The sequence below is a fragment of the Phalacrocorax aristotelis genome, chromosome 2, assembly GCF_949628215.1.
Source record: "Phalacrocorax aristotelis chromosome 2, bGulAri2.1, whole genome shotgun sequence".
Taxonomy (NCBI): domain Eukaryota; kingdom Metazoa; phylum Chordata; class Aves; order Suliformes; family Phalacrocoracidae; genus Phalacrocorax; species Phalacrocorax aristotelis.
The window spans coordinates 4,849,593-4,874,990 of record NC_134277.1 but is presented as its reverse complement, the minus strand read 5'-3'; the positions used below and the strand labels follow the sequence as shown (position 1 = coordinate 4,874,990).

General features: G+C 39.1%; 1 protein-coding gene across 2 annotated transcripts in view; it reads left to right on the top strand.

Moving 5' to 3' along the window:
* MINDY4 (MINDY lysine 48 deubiquitinase 4) overlaps positions 1 to 25,037 on the top strand; it is a 75,884-nt gene extending 50,847 nt beyond the window's left edge. The window contains exons 14-18 of one of the 2 annotated variants that reach the window (XM_075082218.1): positions 4,498 to 4,561; positions 6,442 to 6,603; positions 14,937 to 15,113; positions 20,026 to 20,098; positions 24,504 to 25,037. In XM_075082218.1, coding sequence (XP_074938319.1) covers positions 4,498 to 4,561; positions 6,442 to 6,603; positions 14,937 to 15,113; positions 20,026 to 20,098; positions 24,504 to 24,556 — 529 coding nt within the window. In that variant the 3' untranslated portion in view covers positions 24,557 to 25,037. Of the gene's footprint in view, positions 1 to 4,497; positions 4,562 to 6,441; positions 6,604 to 14,936; positions 15,118 to 20,025; positions 20,099 to 24,503 lie in introns of both variants that reach the window. The other variant, XM_075082217.1, reaches the window with a different exon arrangement.
* Positions 25,038 to 25,398: the final 361 nt, after the last annotated feature.

The following is a 25,398-nucleotide window of genomic DNA, read 5'->3' as shown; positions in this document are numbered from 1 at the left end:
GAACATTTACACAATAAGCCAGTCACCCATCCTGTCATTTTCCACATCCCCATTGTAATTATTTGAAATCCTTATGCCTGAAGACAAGTTTTTCTCCCTCCCAACCCAAATTCTATTTTCGGAGTAGACTTGTAATTGTGTGTTTGTTAATATAGCTGTCTGTTGCCATGAACAAAGTGAGGTCACCAATTTTCTATTACAGCTTTGCCACAGAGTTAAGGACTGTAAAACAGCTAGCCCTTATCTGAATGAACTATTTTTTTTTTATATTGTTTTATTTTTTTCTGCTATCAACGCAGTTGGTATCTAGGGTAAATAACTGACATGAACTAACTCATATTTTGACAGTCTGGAGTTATTCCTAGTATTACAGTTCGTATGTGAGTTTTATTTTAATATCCAATGCTCAGATGTTCTCTGTTTAAGACTTGGCAAGAATTCTCCTGGAAGTAAATTGAGAATTAATGTGTATGAAGCATTTTAAAAACGTTTTATTTATCTAACTCAATGTTATTTGCTAAGAAAAAGTTCATCTGATTACAGATTATGTTATACTGAAGCACCCAGTTGCTCAAAATATTTCTATTTTGGATTTGAATTTATGCTCTTCTAAAGCTTTAGTAGAGTCCATACAGATCACTGTAATTTATTTCATCAATGCACCATCAGTGCTAAGTTTATCCTGCCATTACAGCTTCTTCTAACTTTGGTATTTTTGTTGTCAATCTGTCTTAAACTCTTTCAATATTTTTTTATAATTTCTATATCCTAGAATGGATGAATGAATTGAAAACACGAGGCAGGTTCTTAATAGGAACTGTCATGGCTACCTTGAAGTCAGCAAGTTGTGTCAATATGGCTGTGACAATTCAGAGCCATCAAAGGTTTGGCTCAGAACATCTTCAGTACCTTACATCCTTAATACCCGCATTATTTATAACTTGAAACTAGCAGTTTCAACAATGCTGAAGATCAACACAGAATCACCAACAGGAACATGGAGAGAAAATGAGATTTCTAATACGTAATGATATTTTTTGGAAAGGCTATTTCAGGCACTCTTGCCCTAAAACCATCAGCAAATATGTATAATTCACACCAGATGTGTTAATTTCTGTCATAACGAGATTTCAGCAGTTGCTATAAAGTAGGTATTTGCTCAGAAGCCACCTTACACATCTTTTGGCTTTGCCAAATAACGACATTCATTTTATGTGATAATAATGTGAGAAAAAAAAGTTTGGTTGCGTGCTGAATGAAAAGGCAGTTAAGCCCCAGGATATAGGTTCCTCACCCTGATCACCCAGTTACGGGGTGGGGTGGGGGGAAGATTTAAATAGAAATATTTTTTACAATAGTAGTACAAAATTAATAAAATATGTGGAGATGAGTTTTGCCATGTTGTTTAGGTTCTGTGAGCATATAAAAATATGTTCCCATTTTGTCGAGATAGCAGAAAAGCTGGGCTAAGCAATTCCAGCACCGCTGAACGGAGAATCAGTGTCTCAAGGGTCCCAGGGCAAAAACTAAAACACGGCGAAAGGTGAAACTGTGACTTTACGCATAATAGGAAGTCTGTTAATCTGAGTGTATTTGCTGCTGCCTGTCTGTCCTCTCAACAGGCTGCTTCTGCCTTAGCAGAATCCACAGCTTCACTCTCTCTATAGAGATTTCAAACTCTCTCCTCCCTGGTTTCAGTACAGACGTAAGCCACATCACTTCACACTCAGTACAACTGAAAACAAAGGTCAAACTGGGAGATCTTCCAGAGAGATCTGAAATTCAGCAAATCTCATTGTCAACTTTTTGATTGTGTATCGACTCAGGAAATGATTCCTGCTGAAGATTGCCTTTACCATATTTGAACACATACTTAATTTTAAGTATTTGTCCAGGAGATTGTAAAAATCAGTATCTTGCTCCCTGATTGAATAGTTTTTATCACATACTTCACCGTATTGCCAGGTGAGGGAAACACCACTGTTCTGCACCAGCAGTTGACATACTCCTCCCTTGCTCTCCAGTTAGAATGATGTACTGCCATGACACTGAAAGATACTGATAATATACCATGAGGAAGAAATATTTACTATTAACACTGTTCTCTTTGGTAGTGTCTCCTTACTGACCTGTGATTCTGTCAAAGCAGCATGCAGAGCATCGGGCTGTAAATTAAGAAGGAGGGATTCAGTAGAGTCAAACCTTTAACTCATTGTCTGATGATGACTGGGGTACTTAAAAGTCTCCTGGCTTAAAATTAATGGGGTTTTCTGTTTTAAAGTGATTTAAAAACTAAAAATGGAAGAATTCCAAGCAGGGACAAAATAGTATTAGTAGTAATGATTTATTCATTAACATCTTTGACATCTGATAGCCAAGACACCAGAATGAACAGATGCTTCAGATTTGCTTGTCATCAATGAATGTCTTCAACGCCCAGCAGAATAACACACTGTTATAGTTATCTGATATTCTTACAATACATGAAGTGTAGTAGCACTTAAAAGCTGATGCCTTTTATTATATCACACAATAAATACACCTGCACAGAAGCTGGTAAATCTTTGGCAGGTAAGAATAACAATCTTAAAACCATTTAGAATCGGTGTAAATCTTGTAGCTATATGCCTGATGTTTGTTTCCTCATTAGCAGAGATGATTTGAAAGGCATATGTTGTTCTTCTTGAAAATCTGAGATACACCTCTAAACTCCCATATTGTTTGTACCTACAGATGAAATTAGAACTTCCTCCTATTGTCTTTGTCGTATGTCCCATCGTCCCTAACTGACGCATATTGTATAGTCCGCTCATTTCAAACAAGGCTATGGTGTTTTCAAGATGAAACTGTTTCTAAAACTAAAAAATGGCCAAAATCCAAAGATTATTATCGCCTCATCCATTCCTTGCAATGTTGCATGAGAGAATTTTCCATATCACGGGCACTTTCCGTGGCCTTTTCTTTGATTTCACACTAGCAAGGGATGTTTTTGTGGCACTTTGTCATGCTTGAGTCTAACTTGTAAATCACCTTTAAAATAAATGTTTGAAAAAGGGAGTTGTGATTCAACTTGATTTGAATGATTTTAAGTATCATTTGGGCTGGAAATCTTACAAATTATATATTTCATTCTGATTTTGGTGTGCAAAGAAATTCCATGAGAAAATAATTATGCAACGTTTGGGATGAAGACAGGGAATGTCCCAGCTTCTTACTTAAGAAATCAATTTTTTAACAGAGCATGCGTAGTGATGTCGAAGGGAAATTTCTAGTTCCCACATCAATTCAACTCTTACTTTATCAAAAAGTAAATACTTTCCTTTTTTTAAAAAATAATTGTGCTAATTGCCAGGAAACGTGAATATTTGGGTGCATATAAGATTTTACAAGTCGAATGAGAGTGAGAAGACCAGATTTATGTAGAATAACGAGGTTTTAATTGATGAACATTCAGGCATTCTTTCTGTCTTTGTAACAATATAAGGGTGTAGCCAAAACAACAGAGACTGACATATTTTACACTGAAGGGAAATAGCTTTTTTATGAACCATGGAATTAATCTGTGGTGTTTATTGCCATAGCTGTCCCAGAATATAGTACACTGTTTTTTTTCTCAAAACTAGATTAGACATCTGTTTAAGTATAAAATAATGTTTACAATTACATTATATCTGCAGGATAAAAATGATCACAGTTACAACCTTTATTTTTTAGGTCATCAACGAATCACTAATTCAATAATTCCAGGAGTTATGGGAGAGGGAACTTAGTTTGGGGAGATATTACTCTGTAATTATCAATAATGTAGTTTCATGGACTTTTCTCTTTAATGTCATAAAATAGAAGAAGAGCACAGACAGTGGTATGATTAACGTGTACACCTAGAGTCTTTATACATAGTGTATAGATTATATCATCTTCAGTGTGGGGGTATATTCCAAACATTGATGATAGGAATTACAAATATATGCATTTGTGAGAACGTCTTAACTGACCACTGAAATAGGTTGCCCAGGAAGGTTGTGGAGTCTACCTCCTTAGAGATATTCAAAAACCATCTGACATGGTGGTGGGCAACTGGGTCTAGGTGGCCCTGCTTGAGCCGGGGGGTTGGACAAGGTGGCCTCCAGTGGTCCCTTCCAACCTCAGCCATTCTGTGATTCTGTAAGACAAGTAGTCCAGTAGTTCTAATTTCTAAAGTTCTAACTGGTTGTGACAATGGCTTCTTTTCTACTCTACAACTATTTTCTTTAGTCTAGCTCTAACAAATTTTTGCTTGCCTCAGGTTTAGTTGATATATACAGGGGTTTTTTGCCATGCAAAAAATCACCTCGAAAGGGTTCCAAAATGTAGAATGTATTTAAGGTTGGGACACAGTTTGGGTTTTTTTTTTTCCCAAGATTTAGAGATGTTAAGCCTACTGAAAAGAAGCAACTATATTTAAATTTAATTGTATTCTCCACTCCTAATTTAGTTGTATTCTCTGCTCCTTTTCAGGGTGCGCAATGATTTCGATGTGCTTACAAACCGTTTGATTGGCAGCCACGGCTACTGTACTCAGGTAAGTCAAGCGTGCAGCCGTGGGGATGTCATACACCTCTGCATGCAGAGCTGTGAGCTGACCTCTGGGAAGAGGTAGCATTTCTTATTTAAAGTTCCTTATGTTTTTCCTTTTTCCCCACAGTGTCAAGCACCTTCATCCTTTATTCTTATTACCTTGGGTTTTGCATATTCTTGTCTTTGCTTTCAGAGCCTCTGCTTTTTGGCCTGGTTTTCAGGTCTGCGTGTGTCTGTACCTGTGTGTGCATGTGCTCATACTCCTCTCATCTGCCTCTTTTGAACTCCTTAGTTGATTTTAGAGCTGAGATACTGCTGAGTCTGCAAACCATGTTTCCTCCCTGCCAGTTCAGAAAGGTGACTGATGTTGCATCTCTGATCGTACAGCTCCTCCATAAACGGCCACTGCCCAGCTAACGGAGCTGATGCTGATTGAAGCTAACTGGTACTTCAGACTGGAGACACTGGTTTATTATAGGTGTGTCTAGAAGACATATGGTGCTTGAAAATAAGCAGTCTGAATTGCTGTCTGACACTTAGGACCACAACTGTCTGTCGTCTAAATTCCAGCTTGTGTCCTGTACTAAATGTCTCCCGCTGGCTCTAGGCCTGAGGAGGTATCCACCCAGTTGGAAATGCTTTGCCTTGGGACACATAGGTGGAATGTAGATCCCAAAACTCTGTGACATGGATTGTCCCAAAGCTGGGACATGGGCAGCTGAATATGGTCCACAGCTGTTAAATGTACTGTCATTTTGGCTGTAAAAGGCAAGCTTTTGTACAGTGGTTACACAGTGATTCCTCAGGAAGGTGGTGAAATATCACTGGTGGATTAGGAGTCCTAAAAACATCAGTAAGAACCTATAAACTCTGGGGAGTCTTTCAGGAGAAACATGGGGCTATAAATGTGTGCAGTATTTTTAAATCATACATCAAGTCCAAACTGGCAATACCAGTATTATTCATGTCTTTGGGAACAGTTATTTGGATTAATTTTTCTGGAAACTTTCTTCTTATTATTTCCCCTCATGTTTCTTGACATATGTTATTTATTAAGAGTTAGCTGGTTCATTGCTGTAGCACAGTCTGCTGCTAGATAATGTTATGTGCTGTTACAGCCTAGCTGGCCCTCGTGAGGTCTTATGCTGAGCAAAATGTCTGGTGTCTGTGCTCCTTGAGCTTTATGCACACTTGCATGTGCGCGTGCAGCATGCACACACGCACCCTCTCACATGTATTCACCCTCTGACACACTAGTACTTCGGGTTCAATTAGAGAGGAAATAACAATCTGCGATAGTGGGTATGAGTGTATTAGTGATACGGACCAGATGTGAAGCCATATCGGTGAATGTCTTACTGAATTAGACTTAAGTTCATCCAGAAATAATCAGTGAGAAAAAAATCTTGTAACAAATCTTGTCCAACAAACAAAACGCATCACTAAGCACATGCAGAAATATCAGACAGTACTGCACAGGCTTTTAATTCATATCGTTTATGCTGTAGCTTTCATTGTAGAGAACAAGGGACACCAAAATCTTTCAATTTAAAAAAAAACCCCAACATTAATATGAGAAGGTTGAGAATTGGATGTAGGAGTAAATTGATTACCAGCAGTTTGCTTCTGGAAAGATGAACATTGAAACCTCTGCTAATATTTCCTCATTGTACTTTGGGAGTAGACTTTGCACAAAATATCTGGAAAAAAATTTACAAGCAATCCTAATCCCAACCCTAAACTTAAAGCCACCACAGAAATTAAGTGTCTGGTGTATGTGTAATTTTATCAGTCCTGAATAAATCTTGTACTGATGTCTGGTAGAGACGAAACTGTTCTTAACTAGTACGATTTTTGTTTTCTTTTTCAACATGTCACAAACAGGAATTGGTGAACTTGCTTTTGACTGGCAAAGCTGTGTCCAATGTTTTCAACGACGTGATAGAGCTAGACTCTGGAAATGGCAATATCACAATTTTGAAAGGTATCACAAGCCGCAGTGACATTGGTTTGCTGTCTCTCTTCGAGCACTATGATGTTTGCCAGGTAAGGTTCCCATTCTTCTGATTTTAATTAAAAAGGAAACAAATTTAAAATACTCTTGGAATGAGTATAACAACTAAGAAATTATGGGGTTGATTCGGTTGCTCACTCAGGGGCATCTAGCATTGTTCTAGATGCCCCAAGGCAGAACGTGGTCTCCCTTCTGGGTGTGGTTCTGTGTCACAGCTGCCACCCCTTGGTAAATGACTTGGATAGTCTACAGCATCTCAAATCTTACATGCCTGTGTCGTTTTCTAACTGATCTCCTGAAGCAGGAGTCAGCTTACAAACTAACACACTTCTACTTACGTGGCTACTCTAGAGATCTGTATACGTGAACTGTATAGTCACGTGGAGTTAAAAGCTGTTCAGTTGACTAAACGTAATTGTTCCCCTGGCTGTATTCACTAGATCTCCACTGATCATAGTGGAGTTGAGAGACCCAGCTCACATGTGGACACCTGTATCTCAGTCACGTGTATATAAGCAACTGAATCTGAGCTGAAACTCACTCTAAATATTCAGTTTTCTGCAATTCCTATGTGATGGGGAGCCAGACTGATTGAATCCTCCACTCCATGCTGTAATGGTGGTCATATTGTATTAACAGTAAAGAAAATAATAGACAATTAAAATGGCTGTTAATATAACGGGAATGTTCCCTTAAACATGTCTTTGAAATTAGTATTTTAATTGTAGTCGTAATGAAAATTAAAAGATGGATTAAAAATTTAAAAGTGACATCAATTAATTTACCTCTGGAAATACTTGTATAAGGGTTTCAGTGGTTCTCCATCAACAGACATTGTCATCAAGATGGACATCTTTCCTAAAGATATGTTCTGTCTTAAAGAGACAATCTTGTGTTTGATGCAAGGGCATTATTTGAGATTCTCTTGCTTGCGTTAGATGCCAGATTAGATAATTGTAACGGTCCCATCTGGATTTGCAGTTGGCGCCTCTATAAAAATTTGAAAGGGATTAACAAAGAATTTGTTTGTGCTGATCTAATAGAAATGTGTGACTGAAAACAAAGCTTGATTTTAACTGTTTCCCATATGGGTAAAGTCAGTTACATTTTCCTACTACTGGCAAATTATAATTTTTGATATTTTTAATTAACGCAATCCTTTACATTTTTTACAAGACTATGAAAAGGCTTAAATTCAGTCAAGACAGCATATCAGTGTGTCCAAATCAGATTAATTTAGAACAAACTGGACTAAAAATAAATTAGCTTCTGTGTCTAGTTCAAGCTCCTTGTCCTTTTCTCTAAACTATGTAACATTTAGAAAATCAAAAAATGGTTATGCACCACTGTAGCAGTTTTTCCATTCTCTAGTGAGTAAAATGACTTCCAAGTAGCAAAGTGGTAAGTGAGGTCAGTGCAGGTAAGAGCTGTTTCTTTCCCATCTGCCCTCTAAAAATAAAGTAAAAAGTTACCCAGAGAATCAGCCACTGTCTTCCACTTATCCTGTAAATTATACAGCGGAGGGGGTTCTGTTTTTCTACTACTGGGCTCTTGCATGGGAGCTGGAGTCACGAGCAGTGATCTCTTTTCCAAGGCAGTGACTCTTAATCAGTTACAGAAACTCCAGTAGACGTAGTTTCCTCTTTTTTTTTTTTTCAGTCTACACTAGTTGGGCATCTGATGCAAATTGTCTTGCTTTTTATTAAGAACATCTGCGAGTGCTCCACCTTTCAGTTTGTACGTCTCAGCACACGCTGCAGTGCGTGCCTTAGGACTAGGACAAAAGTCACATTCTGGGGAGGCTGAGATCTGGGGAGATCTGACAAAAGCCAGATTCCTCAAGTCTGGGGAGCCTCCACCGTGGTTTCAGCATGAGGGGCCAGATGCCGCTTTCTGTTACAAAGGTATAAGTTTAGAACAATTTAGAAAAAGTAAATGTCACTGATAGTGTGCAGTAGTGGAACTGAGAATAGCATTTGCCTGTAAGTCTTTCAAACCGACTCTTTTCTTCCTCTCAGTGTTTCAGTAAGTGGGTTCAGCATCCAGTTACATTGTGGCTACAAGGATGGTAACTGAAACCGGTAATGGAAAAGGACTGTAATTTTTGGTTGTGGGTATTTTTTTGTTTGTTTTTGATTTTTTTTTCTGTGTGTGTGTTTCCAGGAGTAAGGAAATCCTGAGCATGATATATGGTGAATCATAGACATTAGAGTTGGAAAACTCCCTTTAGGTCATATCCAGCCAATCTCTCAGGGAATAATTCAGGTTATTTTTATGTCCTGTTATATAGTAGGCTTTCTTTTAAAAATCTGTATCCATGAAGTTCCTGCCTTTCTGTTCAGATGGCCATTTATTAGTTGACTGTAGTGCACAGGACTGTGATCTTACCTTTTTTCTCACACATCTCTACTTTAAAATACAAGGACATGCAAACACAGATTTGCAGGTACCTGCAAACATGGAGATTTTAAGTCTACTACACAGCTTGTGCTTTGGATGTACTAATATTAAATCTGACTGTTCACTTACTTAGTTTCCTCTGATTATCATCCTTACTTCTAATCCAGCCTGCGCCCTAAACAATTCATTCCCATCCACCAGACATTTGCAAGCTGATGTAACACGTCCTCCCTTTTTCATTAGCACATCCTGTCCAAAGCTTATTTTTATTCCTCTATGCTAGACTTCTTCCAATTTACCAATGCATTTCAGAAGAGAAATGCAAGATTCCAGACTAGATGCAGTAAATCCACATAACCATCTTATCTCCCTTGTCTAATAAATGCAGTATTTGTGTGTAATCCACAATTTCCTTGGCATGTCTTCTGAGCTGAAAATATCATAAGGGCCTGAGAACTGAATTAATCCTTCTGTCAAACTTCAACAGTAGCAAATCAAAACAAAATGAACAGCCCCTTTTTCCCCAGTGATTGCCTGGAGAACCCCTCTGTTGCTGATCCAGTAATCTCTTTCAGTGGATCATGCCAATGTGTTATCTTTGCTGCTTGGAAAAATGTGTGCTTCGTGTAATTTGTCTGTAATTGTTAATGTCTAATTATCACTCTAAGTCCTAACGTATCACTAAAATCAGAATATTTTTTGTGGTGTAATCACTTGTTGCAAATTGTTTCACCATTACAGATGGATTCATTCAACCTACTTCATATGTAAGCATTTAGTTTCATAGTGAGATTCCATATTTTAATGCGAAAAAGCTAAAAGTCCAATTCTTTTACTTTTCCTTAGACAAGTTACACATCTTTGGATTTCTTTTCTTTGTGCTAAGCCCATACATATGCTATATTAATTCCATCTGATCTTACACATTTAACTAAGAAGCCTAATTTGATATTCCTGGTTTCCGGGGATTTCTTTAGAGGTTTTAAAGCAATGGAAACATTTCCAAAAGCCAGTCAGCCCACAAAATTGAGTGCAGGTTTCGCTCTGTTTGCTAGGCTGCCGCGCGCAGCAGTTCAGCAGGAGTCTCATGGAAGCTGAGTCGTTTCTGCAGCAGGGAGAGACCTCAGAGAAAGAGGTGAGGCACAGACATGGCCAGGACCAACCACAGCAGTTGTGAGTGAGAAAGTCCGTGCATTTCAGTCAGAGTCTTTGGCCTAAATGCCATATTGAATTTGCAGGTGAAAATAATTTGAACGATGAAATGCTCTTTTCAAAACTTATTGTGGTGTTAAAAGAAACAGATGGAAACAGATGCTCGTTGTGTTTACACCAGATCATGTAAGAGACTAACAAGGACAAAAGAGGAAAATAATCTACATTCTCATCTGAAGAATTTAAAAGATACTACTAGTATTACTGATGTTACTATTCTTATCAACAATAATAATATCCAGCATTTATGTGTCATCTCCTATGAATAGATCTGTGCTCTGCGAGAGAGGCAAGTAGCATTACCATTTTACAGGGAGGGTAACAGAGGAACAGAAATCAAAGTGCTTATCCCAGTAAGTCATCCAGTAAGCTAGTGGCTGAACTGGGAAGAGAGTACAGGCCTTCTGAATCTCATTCTGAAGTTAGTATGATACTGGCTGATGAATTTGGCCATCCTTCTGAAATACTTTTTGAAACCACTTTAGGTATGGGCTGTTGTACATGAAGTAATGGAAGTATTTGAGGTTACTTGTCTCTTTTGAACCTTGACTCTGACTCTTCTTTGTCTTCACTGATTCTTTCCTGCTTTTAACCTGTCCTGCTATAGTGGTTAAAGCTCCTATCATCTGACCTCCCAAACTCACCCTACTCTGATTCTTGACAGTGTCCAAGCCTCTGCCTCAGCTGTCAGCATTTCCAGAGACTGATGTGTTTTAGTTTTTGCATTTCTGAAAACAGAGAGAACGTGGCATTGACAAAGAAGTTATATGCTCGTTTTTCCTATTTCTTTTCAAAAAGAGAGGGAAACATAAATAAACAGAAATTATTCATTCAAATTCCACAGATGGGAAATATTATCTTTGGTCCTTTTGATGAAAGTAGCACACTCTGTGCTATAAGACCTACTTGAATTATTAAATTCAGCACATATGCTCTGTCTTCTGGCACCTCACCTGTTTATTTGACCTGTGGAACGTCCTTCCTATAACCTTCTTCGCTGGGAAATATGTCTGCTAACCAGGCGCCTTTCTCCGTCAGATGGACTGGACTCAAGCCAGGTCATTGGAGGGGTTGCAGAGGGGAAAGTTTGGAAAGAGGTTTTTAACCACCTCGCTTAAGAAACCAACAACAAAAATATGTGTGTGCAAAATGGAAACTGATGGTTGGCTTTAATTTTCCACTTATTTTTCAGTAATGGGTATGCAGTAGATATTGTGCCGCGTAGATGCATTCAGCAAGGGACCCTGCTGTTTAAGATATTTGTGAGCACCACTGTGGGCAAAAACACATGTTACGTAGAAGTTTAACTGAAACAGGGCTGACAAGGCATTGGACATTTCAAAAGTCTGTTCTTCATTCGTTGTTTTTACGTCTCCCTTTCTAGCCTGAAACTGAAATTTTCCTTAATGAAGTTCTATTGTCCTCCTACTTATCCATGGACAATTATTTTCCCAGAGGCTAGTCACTGTTGCTGGGATATTGTCATTGATTTCTTGTCAACGTCCTTCCAAATAAAATAGAATCGCAGAGTTTTTATTTAAGACAATAAGTATAACAACCCCCACATGTTTAGAAGAGTTCTGCATGCTTTACAAACAGGCAAAACAGAAATTGACAGGTCAAATATTTTCCACATGTCTCTTTGGATAATAAACACCTGCATTTGGATCTGGATTTATCCCATCTAACTTTAGGTCCTTTATAGGCTGAAAATGCTTTAGGTAAGAGTGGACTACAGTAGAGTGGCGTCTTAAGATGGAGAAGGAATTTGATTAGATTGTATAAATATATTTAAGGAAAGAAAACTCACTAGTGAGGTGTCTAGAGGGCCAGAAGCCCTTGGAAGGTGATGATATTGGGAAAGAGCGGCCAGTAGTTTTGGGGAGAAGCCCACATGTAGGGACCAGCCAACACCTGGAATGCAATTTAATGTTAAAGGTAGCAGCTGATCCCCAACTAGTATAATAGATGTAATTGAAATGAAGACTCCTCCCTTTTAATGGGAGATGAGGATTTGACCTGCAATGTTTTTACACTCTCCTTATTGTCTTAAAGTTCATGCCCTCGCCTTCTTCTGCAAGCACTGTAACTGCAAATTATACATGGTTGGAAAATGTTCCTACAGACCTTACTCATCTGAACAGTTTGTCCTGACTTCAATAGGACTGTTCATGGGAGTAAGAACTGGAGTGGACGTGGGCTTTGAAACAGTTCCGTGTCTCTCTGATCTTGCTTTGTCAAAGGTTGTTTGATGAAGCTTGGGTGTTTATTTAGCAGAAATATGTAGGAAGAACACATTTTTAGGAGAAGACTGGCCATTCTTTTATGGCTTTGATTTGTCTGCATACTAAAATATCCACATTTGTGAGACTGAATCTTTTCATCCGTATCCATCTAATTTGCCATCTTTTGTTGCAACTGCATATTTCCCATCTTGATAACTCCCGTTACGAGTATTTTTGTAAGCTTGTAAAAAAATTTCTGTACTTTTAAGCCAAGAATTTATGTAAAAAGCAGAACTGTTGTATAAAAGGCTGTTTTAAATAGATACTAGCAAAGTAATGAGTCAGAGAACGGTTACTTAATTAGCTAGAGACTTGTTACCTAACATCTGAAGAAATTCTCATGGGGGAAGGTAACTGATTTTGTACTCCTATAACACTTCAGGTACAAATTCTGAATCTTAATAATAAAAGCTTATTTTTCTTATTTCTTATCACTCAGGGTGCCGTTTCAACTCTTAATTACAACAGCATATATGTTGTCTTCTGCCTTTTAGCACTATATGGGATGACATTTGCTGCCACATGTCCAAGGTGAAGAACTGAGGGCTGTCCTGTAGAAGCTGTATCTGCGAGTCTATATCTAGAAAAGATGTATGAGGCTTTTTATGTTAAAAGTCCTCCAGTTTCCACAAGCACTCACTGCACATGCTGAAGCATGATTCAAATCCCATAGCAGTAAAGGTAGCAATAGGCAGAGATGATTTCTGTAGATTATATCACTCTCCATATTACCATGCAAACCTCTTCAAAACTTCCTGAACCTCTGAACTAGCAAATTTTCTTTGATCCATGTGTCTGTATTACAGAGACAGGAATTGATCTTATATGTCTATGCACGTATCTTTGCACACCTGGCTGCTGTTCCTTGTTTTGCAGATTGGTAGTATACCAGCAGTGCAACATTTGTTTAACAAAGGATACATAAACCTAGGGATAAAATAAAGAAGGTTATACACAGCATGCTGCACAGTAGTGATTCTGTCGATTGTAAGAATAATAAGCAGAGCTGTAGTTAGAAACATTCCCCTGAAAGAAAAAAAAGTTTTATTTTTCGTTTCCCTGAGCAATTTATCAGAGATACAAAAAACAACACTTCAGTGGGGGACAAACAGTATTATTTTGAACTTAGAACACAGCTTTCAATGACAGGACTGTAGCTAATAACCAATACCTGTTGTAGCTGAATATTAAAATCCCAGTTGGAAGAAATAAGGTTTCTTTGCTACATTAAGCAATCTAATCACTATTTTTACTCTTATTTACTACTGAAGGGGCTAAAATCATTAACCGATAGCGCTGCTCTAAAGCAGCAGCGTGCAATAGGAGCACTGTATCTGTCTCAGAACACATTAATATTAGGTGAAGAAAATACTACAGGATACTCACTGACCCCAGGGGATGCAGAAAACTTCCATGATTCATTTGACATCAGCGTATATTAAGTTTCAAAACCATAGATTCACTCCCCCTGGTATTAAGGCATATATATTTTTGCCCTAAAACAAATTCCATGCGAAATAATAGCTATGAACCTAAATGTACATAAAACTAGCCTCAATCCTGTGCTGGACTTGAACTTTAAAGACTATGGGGAGAAGCAGCAGAAAAAACTGATTAAACTGATAAATGGATACATATATAGATAAAAGCAATTACTTACAAATCCAAAGAAGTGCTGTAGTAGCCCCCATTTTAAATAGCCAATAGATATCAAAATAATACTTCAAATCAGTAATGAGAATGAAAATCAATTATATCCAATTTCATACAGAATATTTAGGATATTTATAAACAAGTATACTTTCAAGCTTTCAAAAGGAGGGCAAAGGCTTAGAAAAGGTAAAGAAATCATTGGGGTTTTTTTTCAGCTGAGAATATTTAATTTTTAAGAATAATGAATCAAACAGGTGCTTTTGTTATTACTTTCTTCTTGTAGCTAAAAATATTTTACATATCTGGACTGGGAAGCTGGAAGATGCTAAAATGTTTTATACTCTTAATCCAATAAAAGATTTTGGGCTCAGTTTAGTTGCCCACATAGGGGTGTCTCATGCTCTCTGAGATCCAACAAAGTCTCTTGTCTGGCTTCCAGCTACTGTTGTATAAAATCACAGTCTCCCATTGATCTCATGTAGAATTCCTGACCTAACATCACTGCAGTTTTATAGCTGTTGCAGAGGACAGGGTTCCTTTTGATTCTGATCAGCTGGGATATGATCTTTCTGCTGCAAGGATGCTACAGCTGGATTTCATTACCTGCCTATAGCTCCAGGCCAGATACTTGCTTTATGTGTTCCATGATTTGCCAGAAATAGCCTGGTCTGCTTCATCAGCACTATATAATGAACCTTCGTTAATGTTTGTAGAGTATAATAAATAAGTGATCTTATACGTCTCGTGTTTTCCACAATGAATCGTTTCTCCCCCTGACCCCTGTGATGTTCTAATGTTTTATATCTTTCTTTTAGGTTGGTTGTTACTTGAAGACCCCGAAATACCCAATTTGGTTGGTATGCAGTGAAAGCCACTTCAGTGTGCTTTTTTGTTTGGAGAAGGATTTATTAGGTGACTGGAAAACAGAACGGAGATTTGATCTATATTATTACGATGGCTTGGCCAACCAGGAAGAAGAAATACGGTTAACGGTTGGTATGTACGGCTCAGTAACTCAACTCTACATGACTGTAGTAAAATGAGCATAGAGGGTGAGGAAGCATGAAATCCTTGCCTCCAAAACCAGCTCCTTCAGAAGATGGCAGTAATCTGCTAATAAAGTCTAGTCTCTTGCCTGCTTGTAAGCATACCTGGAAACACAAGCATGCAAAAGGTCTTCCAACTTGCTACATTCATTCCTTCAGGAAATGATGCCAAATTATGCAGCTGCTTTTATAGAAATTACACATTTGTCCAACTGGAAAGCATCTGGACAAGAGGTATTCTGATTCTTAGAAAGCTCCTACTTATTGCCATATTGAGATATTCTTGACCACTAAATTCCTATTTGCTAATAATATCCTACTTACCTTTTGTTTTCTTTCCTTCAATGTATTTATACTATCTAATCAAATTCCTTCTCAATCTTAAGAAGTCACTCTATTGCAGACCACTCTAAAAATAAGCTGTCTGTGTTCTTTGCTCGCATCTACTTTCTGGTTCTTGTACAGGGTGAGTTATACATGGGTGTTGTATGTTCTAATTGAGTCCATGTGGCAAAGCTGTTTGTACGGCAGTGCTGGGGGCTTTCGCATCTCACAAGATTTGGTAGTGAATTCAATCATCTTTCTGCCTGTTATTTATCCTCTTATTTTAATTAAAATCCCTGTCATTCTATTGTAGTGGTCACATTATATATTATCTTAAAAAAAATGCTTAATCTTTACTGGACTAGAGTTGCCAACTGGCTCCCACACGGTCTTTCCCAGATAAAAGATTCTTTGTAAGTGTCAGAGGTGATATAGTTCAGCATAGGACTAGAGAGATCAAGGCACTTTTTTTTTCTATTGTGTTGCACCATATAACATACAGTCCAAAAGAGGTGTGCTTATCTGTCTTTTCATTATTAATATATCAGGAACCTTTCCAAAATCCAGAGCTACCAAGCACGCTGAGATCCCTGGGTGGGAAAGTGCTCAGAGTTTGTACAATTTTATTCTCTTTACTGTTCAACCTGTTCTCCTCAAAGACTAAACTTGCACTGAGAGGTAGATATGTTTTTGTTGAGGTTATAGCCTCCTCTAGGGATGTGTCCTACTAAATCTTTTGTTATCTGTGAAATTCTGCAAGAGGCTGTAAAATGCAAATAATTTTGTCATTCCAGGGAAACACTGTCCTAGCTCTGGCTGTACGGTAATCCTTTGTTATGTCTGGAGAAAAACTGAAATTATTTTACGTCTAAAAGCTAACATCAATCATGCATCCAAACCATGAACACAGTACTGGGTGGAAATTTCAGCATGCTAAGTATCACTGGTATTTCCATTGTGGAAATATCACCAAGCTATGATGGTTAGGCAGTGTTACCTAGAGATACAACATGAGGTCCTGGGTGCTGCACAGCCACATCTCACTGGTGCTGGTTAGCAAAGTCATTTGCTTTTCACTAGCAAGCAGGTGAATTCCTTGAAATGGGAATCTCATTTATAATTAGGAAGGTTACAATCGAGGTCACATTTCATGAAATCTTGAAGAAAATACACTGGGCAAGAAAGGCAAAAAAGCCAGGGAGTAGAATTACATTTTTGGGGTAACAGCAATTGCCACTTTACACTGAGAATTTACCCTGCTTCTCCTGCTGATAACCATTTGCCAAAATGGAGACAAGGAATATGAAGTTCTGTCCTAAAAGCAGGCAATGCCTGCTAGTGAGTTCGACATAAATAGATGAAGGTTCTTTAATCCTTTCCATTGGGGTAGAAATTCCTGATAGGTGGAGAAGGAAAACAAGCCAGTGTATCTAAATTAATAACCCTCTGCATTTTGGTAATCTTTTTTTCAGCTGTTTAGGGACCAAGTGGAGATTCTGTGATTTTTGTTTTGTGTCACAGAAAGTACGTGTATGAAAAAGTGCGTCTCTCTCATTAATCTCTTATATCTTAAGATTAATAAAATGAATATGATTGAGATCATAAACACTGATCTCAGTGCTCAGAGGGATACTGCTCTTCCTTCCTAATATATAGAGTTAACGCCTACCTGTGTTAACAGTTACAATATGTTGTCTCCAAGTGATATACAGGACTTTTTGTACATTCTGTTTTAATAGATCATTCTTATACCTCATCGATGCATGCCTTCATCCCAGTATCCTTTCAAAAAGCAGCTGAATAATTCCTAAGAAGACTATAAGTGAATTTCTCAAAATATTCTTCCAGAGCTATGGATACCATCCTCAGCCACTTTGCAGATGCCACAGAAGATAGCACAAGCAGTGAAATTAGCAGGGGTTCAGAAGCTGGAGACAGTTTCTAGGGAAAGCTGGTATATTGATTATGACACTTTCCTCAGAACAGATTTTTTCCCACAGTTAAGACTGGATTGTTCCAGTGTGCAAGTCTTCTGGAAAGGCGATTAATAAAACATCACTTCCTAAGGTTGCCATTGAAATTATGGGCAGTACTTCTTTCAGTGATTGCCTCTTCAGATTTCACCCTTCTGAACCTGTACTCATCATATCTCCTGAACAGCAAGTTTGTAACTGTGCCAGCACTCAGTTTCTCACTACCCTTAGCTTAGAATATAAGTGAAGATCTAAGAGACCACAGAATCATAGAATCACAGATGGCTTGGGTTGGAAGGGACCGTTAAAGGCCATCCAGCCCAACCCCCCTGCAGTGAGCAGGGACATCTTCAACCAGATCAGGTTGCTCAGAGCCCCGTCCAGCCTGACCTTGAATGTTCCCAGGGATGGGGAATCGACCACCTCTCTGGGCAACCTGGGCCAGGGTTTCACCACCCTCATTGTAAAAAAATGTTTCCTTATATCCAGTCTAAATCTACTCTCCTTTAGTTTAAAACCATCACCCCTTGGCCTGCCACAATAGGCCTTGCTAAAGAGGTCGCCCCCACCCTTCCCACAGCCCCCTTTTAAGCCCTGGGAGGCCGCAATAAGGTTTCCCCGCAGCTTCTCTTCCCCAGGCTGAACAACCCCAGCTCTCCCAGCCCGGCCTCGCAGCAGAGGGGCTCCAGCCCTCGGATGGATCATTTTTGTGGCCCTCAATGGAAAAGTGTAACGACAATGTGCTTTGCTCCGAAATGAATTATATGAAACACTTTAACACAGTGTGTTAGTTATTTAACTTAGCCAAATGTTCCTTGCCTGCTCCTGTGAGGTATGCCTTTATCGACACTTTTTTCCCCTATTCCTTTGTATGAAGAACCATTCAGACCTTCTGGTTGGAAGAACTCAAGTCTAAAAATGACAAAATTCAGCAAGTTGGCAATGACTGGGAAAGGCATCTGTGCCATATGCCTATCCTGCTACCAGTGCTAAGGTCAGGACAGTGGTTGTTGCTTCTTACTCTGAGAAGATCCAGAACATCAGTATCAGGAATTCCTAAAGGGATCCAAATACTACTGGACTGTCCAAATACTATAACAAACCGTGTTAGACGCTACAATATTAAGATAAAAGAGGCCCTTTGAAACGTAAACAATTCCTGTGTACCTCTAAGTTCCCGAGGATCTAGGAGAAAACTGCCAGTACTTTATGTAATTTTAAATATTGTCAGTTTCCTACTACTCCAGCTCTTACAGTCATTCAGAGTTTTCTGCATGTATTTATACCGACAAGATCAACAGGCAAGGGAGAGCCAGGTTCTTGCTGTGACATGAGGAAGCCAGATATATCTGACACTGGCAGCTGTGAATGTGAGAGCAATTGCCTCCCATCCTGTCTACATCAGTCTCACTGAAGCAGACCCATATCCTACACCCTGTCTTGGCATCGTTTGTTGCTCACAACCTACTCATTGGCTGGATGATGGACAGAAAAGAAGAAAAAGAAAAAAAACCCTTAATCTTAAAATATTTTACTCCAAAACAGGAAACAGCTGAGCAGACTGACATCCAAGCTGGTCGCAGGATGTTTTCTCTCTGGGAAGTTCAGTGACTACTTTCACTGTTGACAGATCCAGTGTCTGAGACACTGACCTCTCTGTTTTCCCCAGAACAGTGCAATTGCCTCTCCGTCCCGAAGGAATGCTCAATCTGTGGTAGCTCTCTTATATCCAACACATCATCTTCTCCCATCTGTGCGTTGCTTTCTCAACAGTCAAGGGAAAATCTTTTCCAGGGTGAATCTTAACCCAGTTTGGACTAGACTTGGGGTTTCCTATTCAAGACTAGGACTACCGCTGTCCTTAGAATTTGAGGAATGAAAATTGTTTTCTTCGTAATTATGATATCAATTGCAAAATAAAAACCTCATGACAGCCCTCCAGCATATTATTTCACCTTCTAATCCATGTTTTTCCTTGAAACCATCTCTATACTAGCAGACTAACCTGGGTCAAGGCATAAGTTTGAACACTGTCCCATTACCATTCTTACTGTTAAGTAGTCAGTACAATTCTGGGCAAGTTTCTGGCCCAGAACAACTAATACCGGGGATCATTCCCGACAGCGTTTGTGTTCAGTCACCCCCTTCCAGCCTTTAGCCTCCCATCACATGAACAGGCAGTAGACCACTAGCTGAAAGGGTTCAAGAGGTGACAAAGCAGTGCGTGCCTGACTGTCAACTCTAAGGCCAGCTCTAAAGTCCATGGTATGTGCAAAGAGCCATAGCTGAGGTGTCTGCTCTAGAGCATTCCTGGCCCTGTCTGTGGCCACTCTGTTCAGACGGCGTGAGCGAGCGCATGAGATGGTATCCAGGTGCCAGCAGTGCTCACCTGCCAGGGTATTTCAGTCCAAAGTAGATACGTGTCTTTTGTGGGCCACGAGGTTTACAGTGTGAGTGGTTGTCCGTCACTTCCATGGGTGGGTTTCCTAGAAGCTGCTGCTGTACTCTATATGAATAGAAGTATATGCCAGCTACTAATAATGTCTGATATGTCTCTGCAGACACAACTCAGATGTGCACTGAAGATAAAGAAAATGATCTCACTCCTCCACTTGAGCACTGCATTAGGACAAAGTAAGTGAAACTACAGTTTTTCATACAGATATATTCAGTTGTTAATATAAATAATATATGTAAGGCTGGAGTGTGGTAAAAAATATCGCAGCAAGTCATCTTGCAAAATTGCTGCTTGAAAATCAGAAAGGATCTATTGAATAGGCCAGGCTGTGCAAATGTAATTGTGTGTTATTGTAGTTAACATCAAACTGGCTAAGGCGTTCACTTCATTCTTAGAGGAACCTTCATTACATCACCAAGAACTGACTGAGCTAAATTCCGTTTGAGAGCACAAGTTGGTTTCAATAGATATAAATTTAGATTCCCAAAAGTGATTGATTCCTATTGTAGAATTGTAATGAGAAAAGGAAAAACTTTATTCCATCTTCATCAGTCTTTTCTGAATAATATAATTGCACTGAAGGACTTGGGTACCATTCCTGATGCATGAAGCCCTGTGCTCAATGGTCTCAGTTTTCTCAAACTTTCCATGTGTGGATGGGCAGCACAGTGGATTACAAAACACCGTGTTTTGTGAAGTCAGTCTTGACAGTTCTTAGGTCATATTATTTCCTCAAATACAAGGCTAGTTCCCATCATGTTAGGATTTTCATGGCCATTTTGAGATCTATATGATATTTAGATGGACTTTTAAGCAATTTTTCCAAGTCATACTGAATTTAATGAGAACATTTGCAGTTTAGTGAGACATGAAAGAAGTGAAATGGAGAAATTTAACGGGGTAGAAAAATCAGCTTTATATCAGCTTCATCAGCAGGACTTTGAAAGCTGCTGACTATCTTTGGAGCAAGAAGTAAAAGCCTCATTGTCAAAGACCGTAACATTTCTTAAATCAGCAGGCCAAGTAGCTTCAGATTTCTCTTGTAATTTCCCTCCTCTCCTTGCCATAATTTGTCCTGTAAAAAAACACCAAAAAAACTGCAAGCAAACAGAACAATGGCTGCCAAATAGCGTGTTCATGCCGGGCTGCCAATCTAGAGTTACAGGAAAGCAGAAGAGGCATCCTGTAACATGACAGCAGTGACAATAGTCCAGGCTCCCCGAACATAGAGATTGTACTGATTCCTCTGTTCCAGTGACACATAAGCATGACTACAAAATAAAATAAATAATATGTAGCCTCAGAAACCCACACAGTGGGGGTGAACAATGCATGCAACTACTTAAAGTTGCTCTTAGAACATATTCCACTCCTGGCATCGTATCAAAGTTACACAGTTTTTGTAATGGTGATGTTTGTTTATTTTAAATTCCCTGCTTTAATCTACTGGAGAAGTAAATTATGAGCAAATTCCAGTGTCAATTTATTTTGTTTGTACCGTTCTCAGGACTGTCCAATTTACCCTGATCAGTCTGGCTCCTTGTTTTCAGTATTCTTCATTGGCTTTGAGTGTATTTATTTAACCATGGCCTTGCTGCTAAAGGTTTTTCATGTTATATTTTTCCTTTTTGTTTTAAGAACTTTTTCTTCCAACTATGAAACACTATATAGGGAAAAGTAAAAACAAACCAAACTAACCAATATTTTAACAAATCCGGAGATAAAAAAGACATTTTCTTCTATCATACAACGATGGCAAACACTCCTAAAGTGATATTTAGTGAAGCAAGCAAGCAACTAAAGAGACATTACTTATTTTGACCAAGCATTCACGATGAAGATCCTTATTGAACCTCTCTCATCAAAAAGTCCAGGATAATTTCTCAGGCACAGTGAAGAATTTCACAGTCTGAACAATCAGAACTGAGAAGATTAACTGTTGTTTCCAAATGTTGATTGGGGTTTTTCCTTTCATTCGTGTAACTCAGTTCTGTCTTAATCCATGAAAAGCCTTACGCATTTTTTACCCCAATACCTGAACACCATTGTCCTGTAGTACATTGAGTTATATGCCTAACATCTGTCTGCTGTCTGTTCTCTTATCCTCTCCCAAAGGGAAAACTGCATATGTAATAGGCTGTTTCTGTATTTAGGTTTTTTCATTATTATTATTATTATTGCTATCAGAGGAGAAGGGTTGTTTTGCTTCTGCAGGAGGAGGAGGCTAGTTTTTTTAATCCCTGTTCTGTAAAATGTCAGAACGGGATTTGAGTTTAAAGCAGATGACACTTCGGATGGCTAGAAGGACTGGTCACCAACAGGTATTGCTTTAACCTGCAGGCTCCCAGCCAAAAGGGTCAGTGCAAGTACATGTACATTTGTTGTGGCTTTCAGCCCTAGACATCTGTAGAAGCAGTCAGATTCTGACCAAGAGATGTCTGGAATGTGCATCCCTGGCTCATCTGGGAGATGCCGTGCAGACATCTTATCCCATTCTTCCCTGAAAAATACTCTTATATCACAGTCACAATCCTCAGCCTCCCTCTCCACTGGCAGAAATAACATCTGTTAGCTCTGCCTGAGGGAAATAAAACTTTGATCTGATATTATAATCTGAATTCAGCGGTATATTTTGTTAACCCTCTAGCACCAGCTTTCCTCTTTGCTAGTGGGGCTGTATGAAACATTAGTTCATCTGTTTGACTTTAAAGTGAGGCATCTGGTGGAAATTTAGTGGATAAGAGGAGAGGAGAGCATGGGCATTTCACCCTGAGTTATTGGTGTGCTCTAAAACTCTACCAAATGATTAGTACAGGAGATACTGTGAATGTTATTCCAGACCGAGCATTGTTCAGGGCGTGAACCAGTTCCTCTTGGGTTCCCGTTAACTCCACGACTCTTGGGTGAGGTTGTAGTTGAACCAGATGGGTCAAATGTAGTTTTCATATTGCTCATCTGATAAATTATAATTGAATCAACAGCTAGAATCTGGGTTCCATTTGAACTACCTTGTGGCTGGGTAGTTTGGGGAAATGATCACACTCCATTGTCCGAACAGTTAGGTTTCTGTCTGTAAAGACTAGAATTGTTCAGCACCTGTGAGTGAGGTTCCTCACTATTTGACACCTTTTCTTGTGCAGATTCAATATGTGAAAAAGTTTTGAAGCTGTCTTGATAGGAGCAAACAGCCAAAACCTGATTTTCAGTCTACAAACAGCTCAAAAAAATGGCTTGAAAATAAACACAGGAAATAAGGCTTGTTATGAACGTTATCTTGAGTCCTGCTTCAGAATATCACCTTCTGTTTAAGCTCTTTACTGAAAGCCTGTTTTGAAACAGGCCAGTTCCTCACTGCATAGCGATTAGCAATACCTTAAGCCATAACAGCAAAAATGGTATCAGCACATGTTAGTATTTTTACATAGTACAGTTTAGTCTCAGAGCAGATTTCTTTTGGTGTCTTTTGGCCTCTGTGGCATCTCTGCGGATCCCTCTCAAAGCTTTAATCACCCTGGTGAGATAGAAGGTGGTGCCTTGGGAAGGTTGTATACAAAGATAAAGGATGATTTGATGATATTACCAGGAAAAGCCAATGGTGACAGAAGGTGGTGATTGTACTTCCCACTTGCCTTTGGTTGTTCTGGGGGTAAGGTGATATTCTGAGCCTCTGGTAGAGACAGCTCTCCACACTGGCAAATGCCAGACTAGGTTGAATATGCCCAGCTTGGGCACACTCTGCTTTTATCTTAAGATGTGAGGCATCACTGTTGTGTATTCCTACTAAGCCCGGGGATGAGGACAATCTTTCTGCAATTTTTTAATATTTATTTTCCCAGCAAAATAAAAAAAGAAGGAAAAATTTCACAACAGCCCTCAGATGGTCACTTCCTTTGAGACTTTGCGCTGAATACTGCATGAATTCAGCTTTTGGTTTTGTTTTACACTTAATTGACTTGCTCAGTGAAAGGACTGAGCTGCCATAGCCCTGCTGACACATCCTTTCCTCGGTGACAGAAAGAATGTGGCACTCTGGCAACTCATTGTTGTCTCCGCCCCCTCACCAATGTCTTACTACTGGGCACATGCTCTCTGAGACAGATTTTTCAAACCAGATCTAAGTTCTTGATACTGGGAAAGCAATAGATCTGGACCGTGATCTTGCAAACATGAGAAATGCCACAGACAAGGGTGCAATGAATGACTCTGACTGTAAAGTTGACTCACTTCAACCCAGTGAGGTCACTGGAGTGCATCATCCTGATTTCATTGAGTCTTGGTTGAGGTCTTCATCAGACTGAGACTGAAGCATTCGGAAGTGCTCTGACAACTGAGAGGCCGAGCACTATGATTATATAGGATTAATTCTTGACCCAGCTGGGGGATTCCCTACAGTCTTTGCAAAACCAAAGTACTTGTTCTGAATCAGCGGCTGACGAGGACTCTCTATTGGACAGGAGAGACTGGAGGAAGGGTAAGGAGACTGAAATCAGTCTCAGTCTGATGGGTGGTTGAGGGATGTTGGGTTACCTTTCCAGTTACCTGATTAGCTGATGGATGTACAATGATTGCTTTCATTTCTAGGTGGCAAGGAGCTATTATTGACTGGAATGGCACGGAACCAATCTTGTGAGTGACCTGACCTGCACTTTATTTGTAAAGACAAAAAGGAAATGACTGAATTAGCACATTCTTATTCCCACCAATACAGGAAATAGGACAAGAGTTGTGCAGTTTACAATGAGGAAGAATGACATGGTTTACAGGCTGGAAGAGTTTCACCTCAATCACCTTGTGCTTCAGATATTTTCTTTGTAGTATAAACAACACTTACGTAAATTCCTTGTCCCTGCCTTTAACATACAGCTTCTGAGAGCAGGCTGAGTGTCCACCACTAAATCAAAGTTACAGATGAAGCAGTGAAGTCCTCAATGTCCCCTTGAGGTCTGTTTCTGGATCCACTCTATATCCTGCAATTGTTTCAAAACATCTGATGAAGGATGCTGAACCCAGATTTCTGTTACTGTACATGCCTTTTCTGTACTGCCTAGTTCTTCACCTACAAAACTCCTGTGCAGGCACAGAATATCATTGAATAAATATATCTTCATTTCTTTACCTGATATTAGTAAGTCGCATTTTGCACTGAACAGATTGGCAACCATACGGGCTTTTCAGACAAAGCCTGACCTATACAAAGTTCTTGTTGTGTCATAAAATTTGCAGTAAGGATTGTGGTTTTGTGTTACCAGAATAATACTACTACTACATTCCTTGTACTGGGTGCAATTGGTGTGTAACAGTCACTCACGCTGATGTGGCTCATTTTTCTTTATGGATGAGAGATAGCTGTATTAGTATCTTTACATTTATACCGTTGTAACTACTTATACACTAGGGATTATTTACGCCAAAGAGACAGATAAGGTCTGCGGTTTCTTCTTCATTGTTACAAGAAAACAGAAGAGCTGTTAGGTTT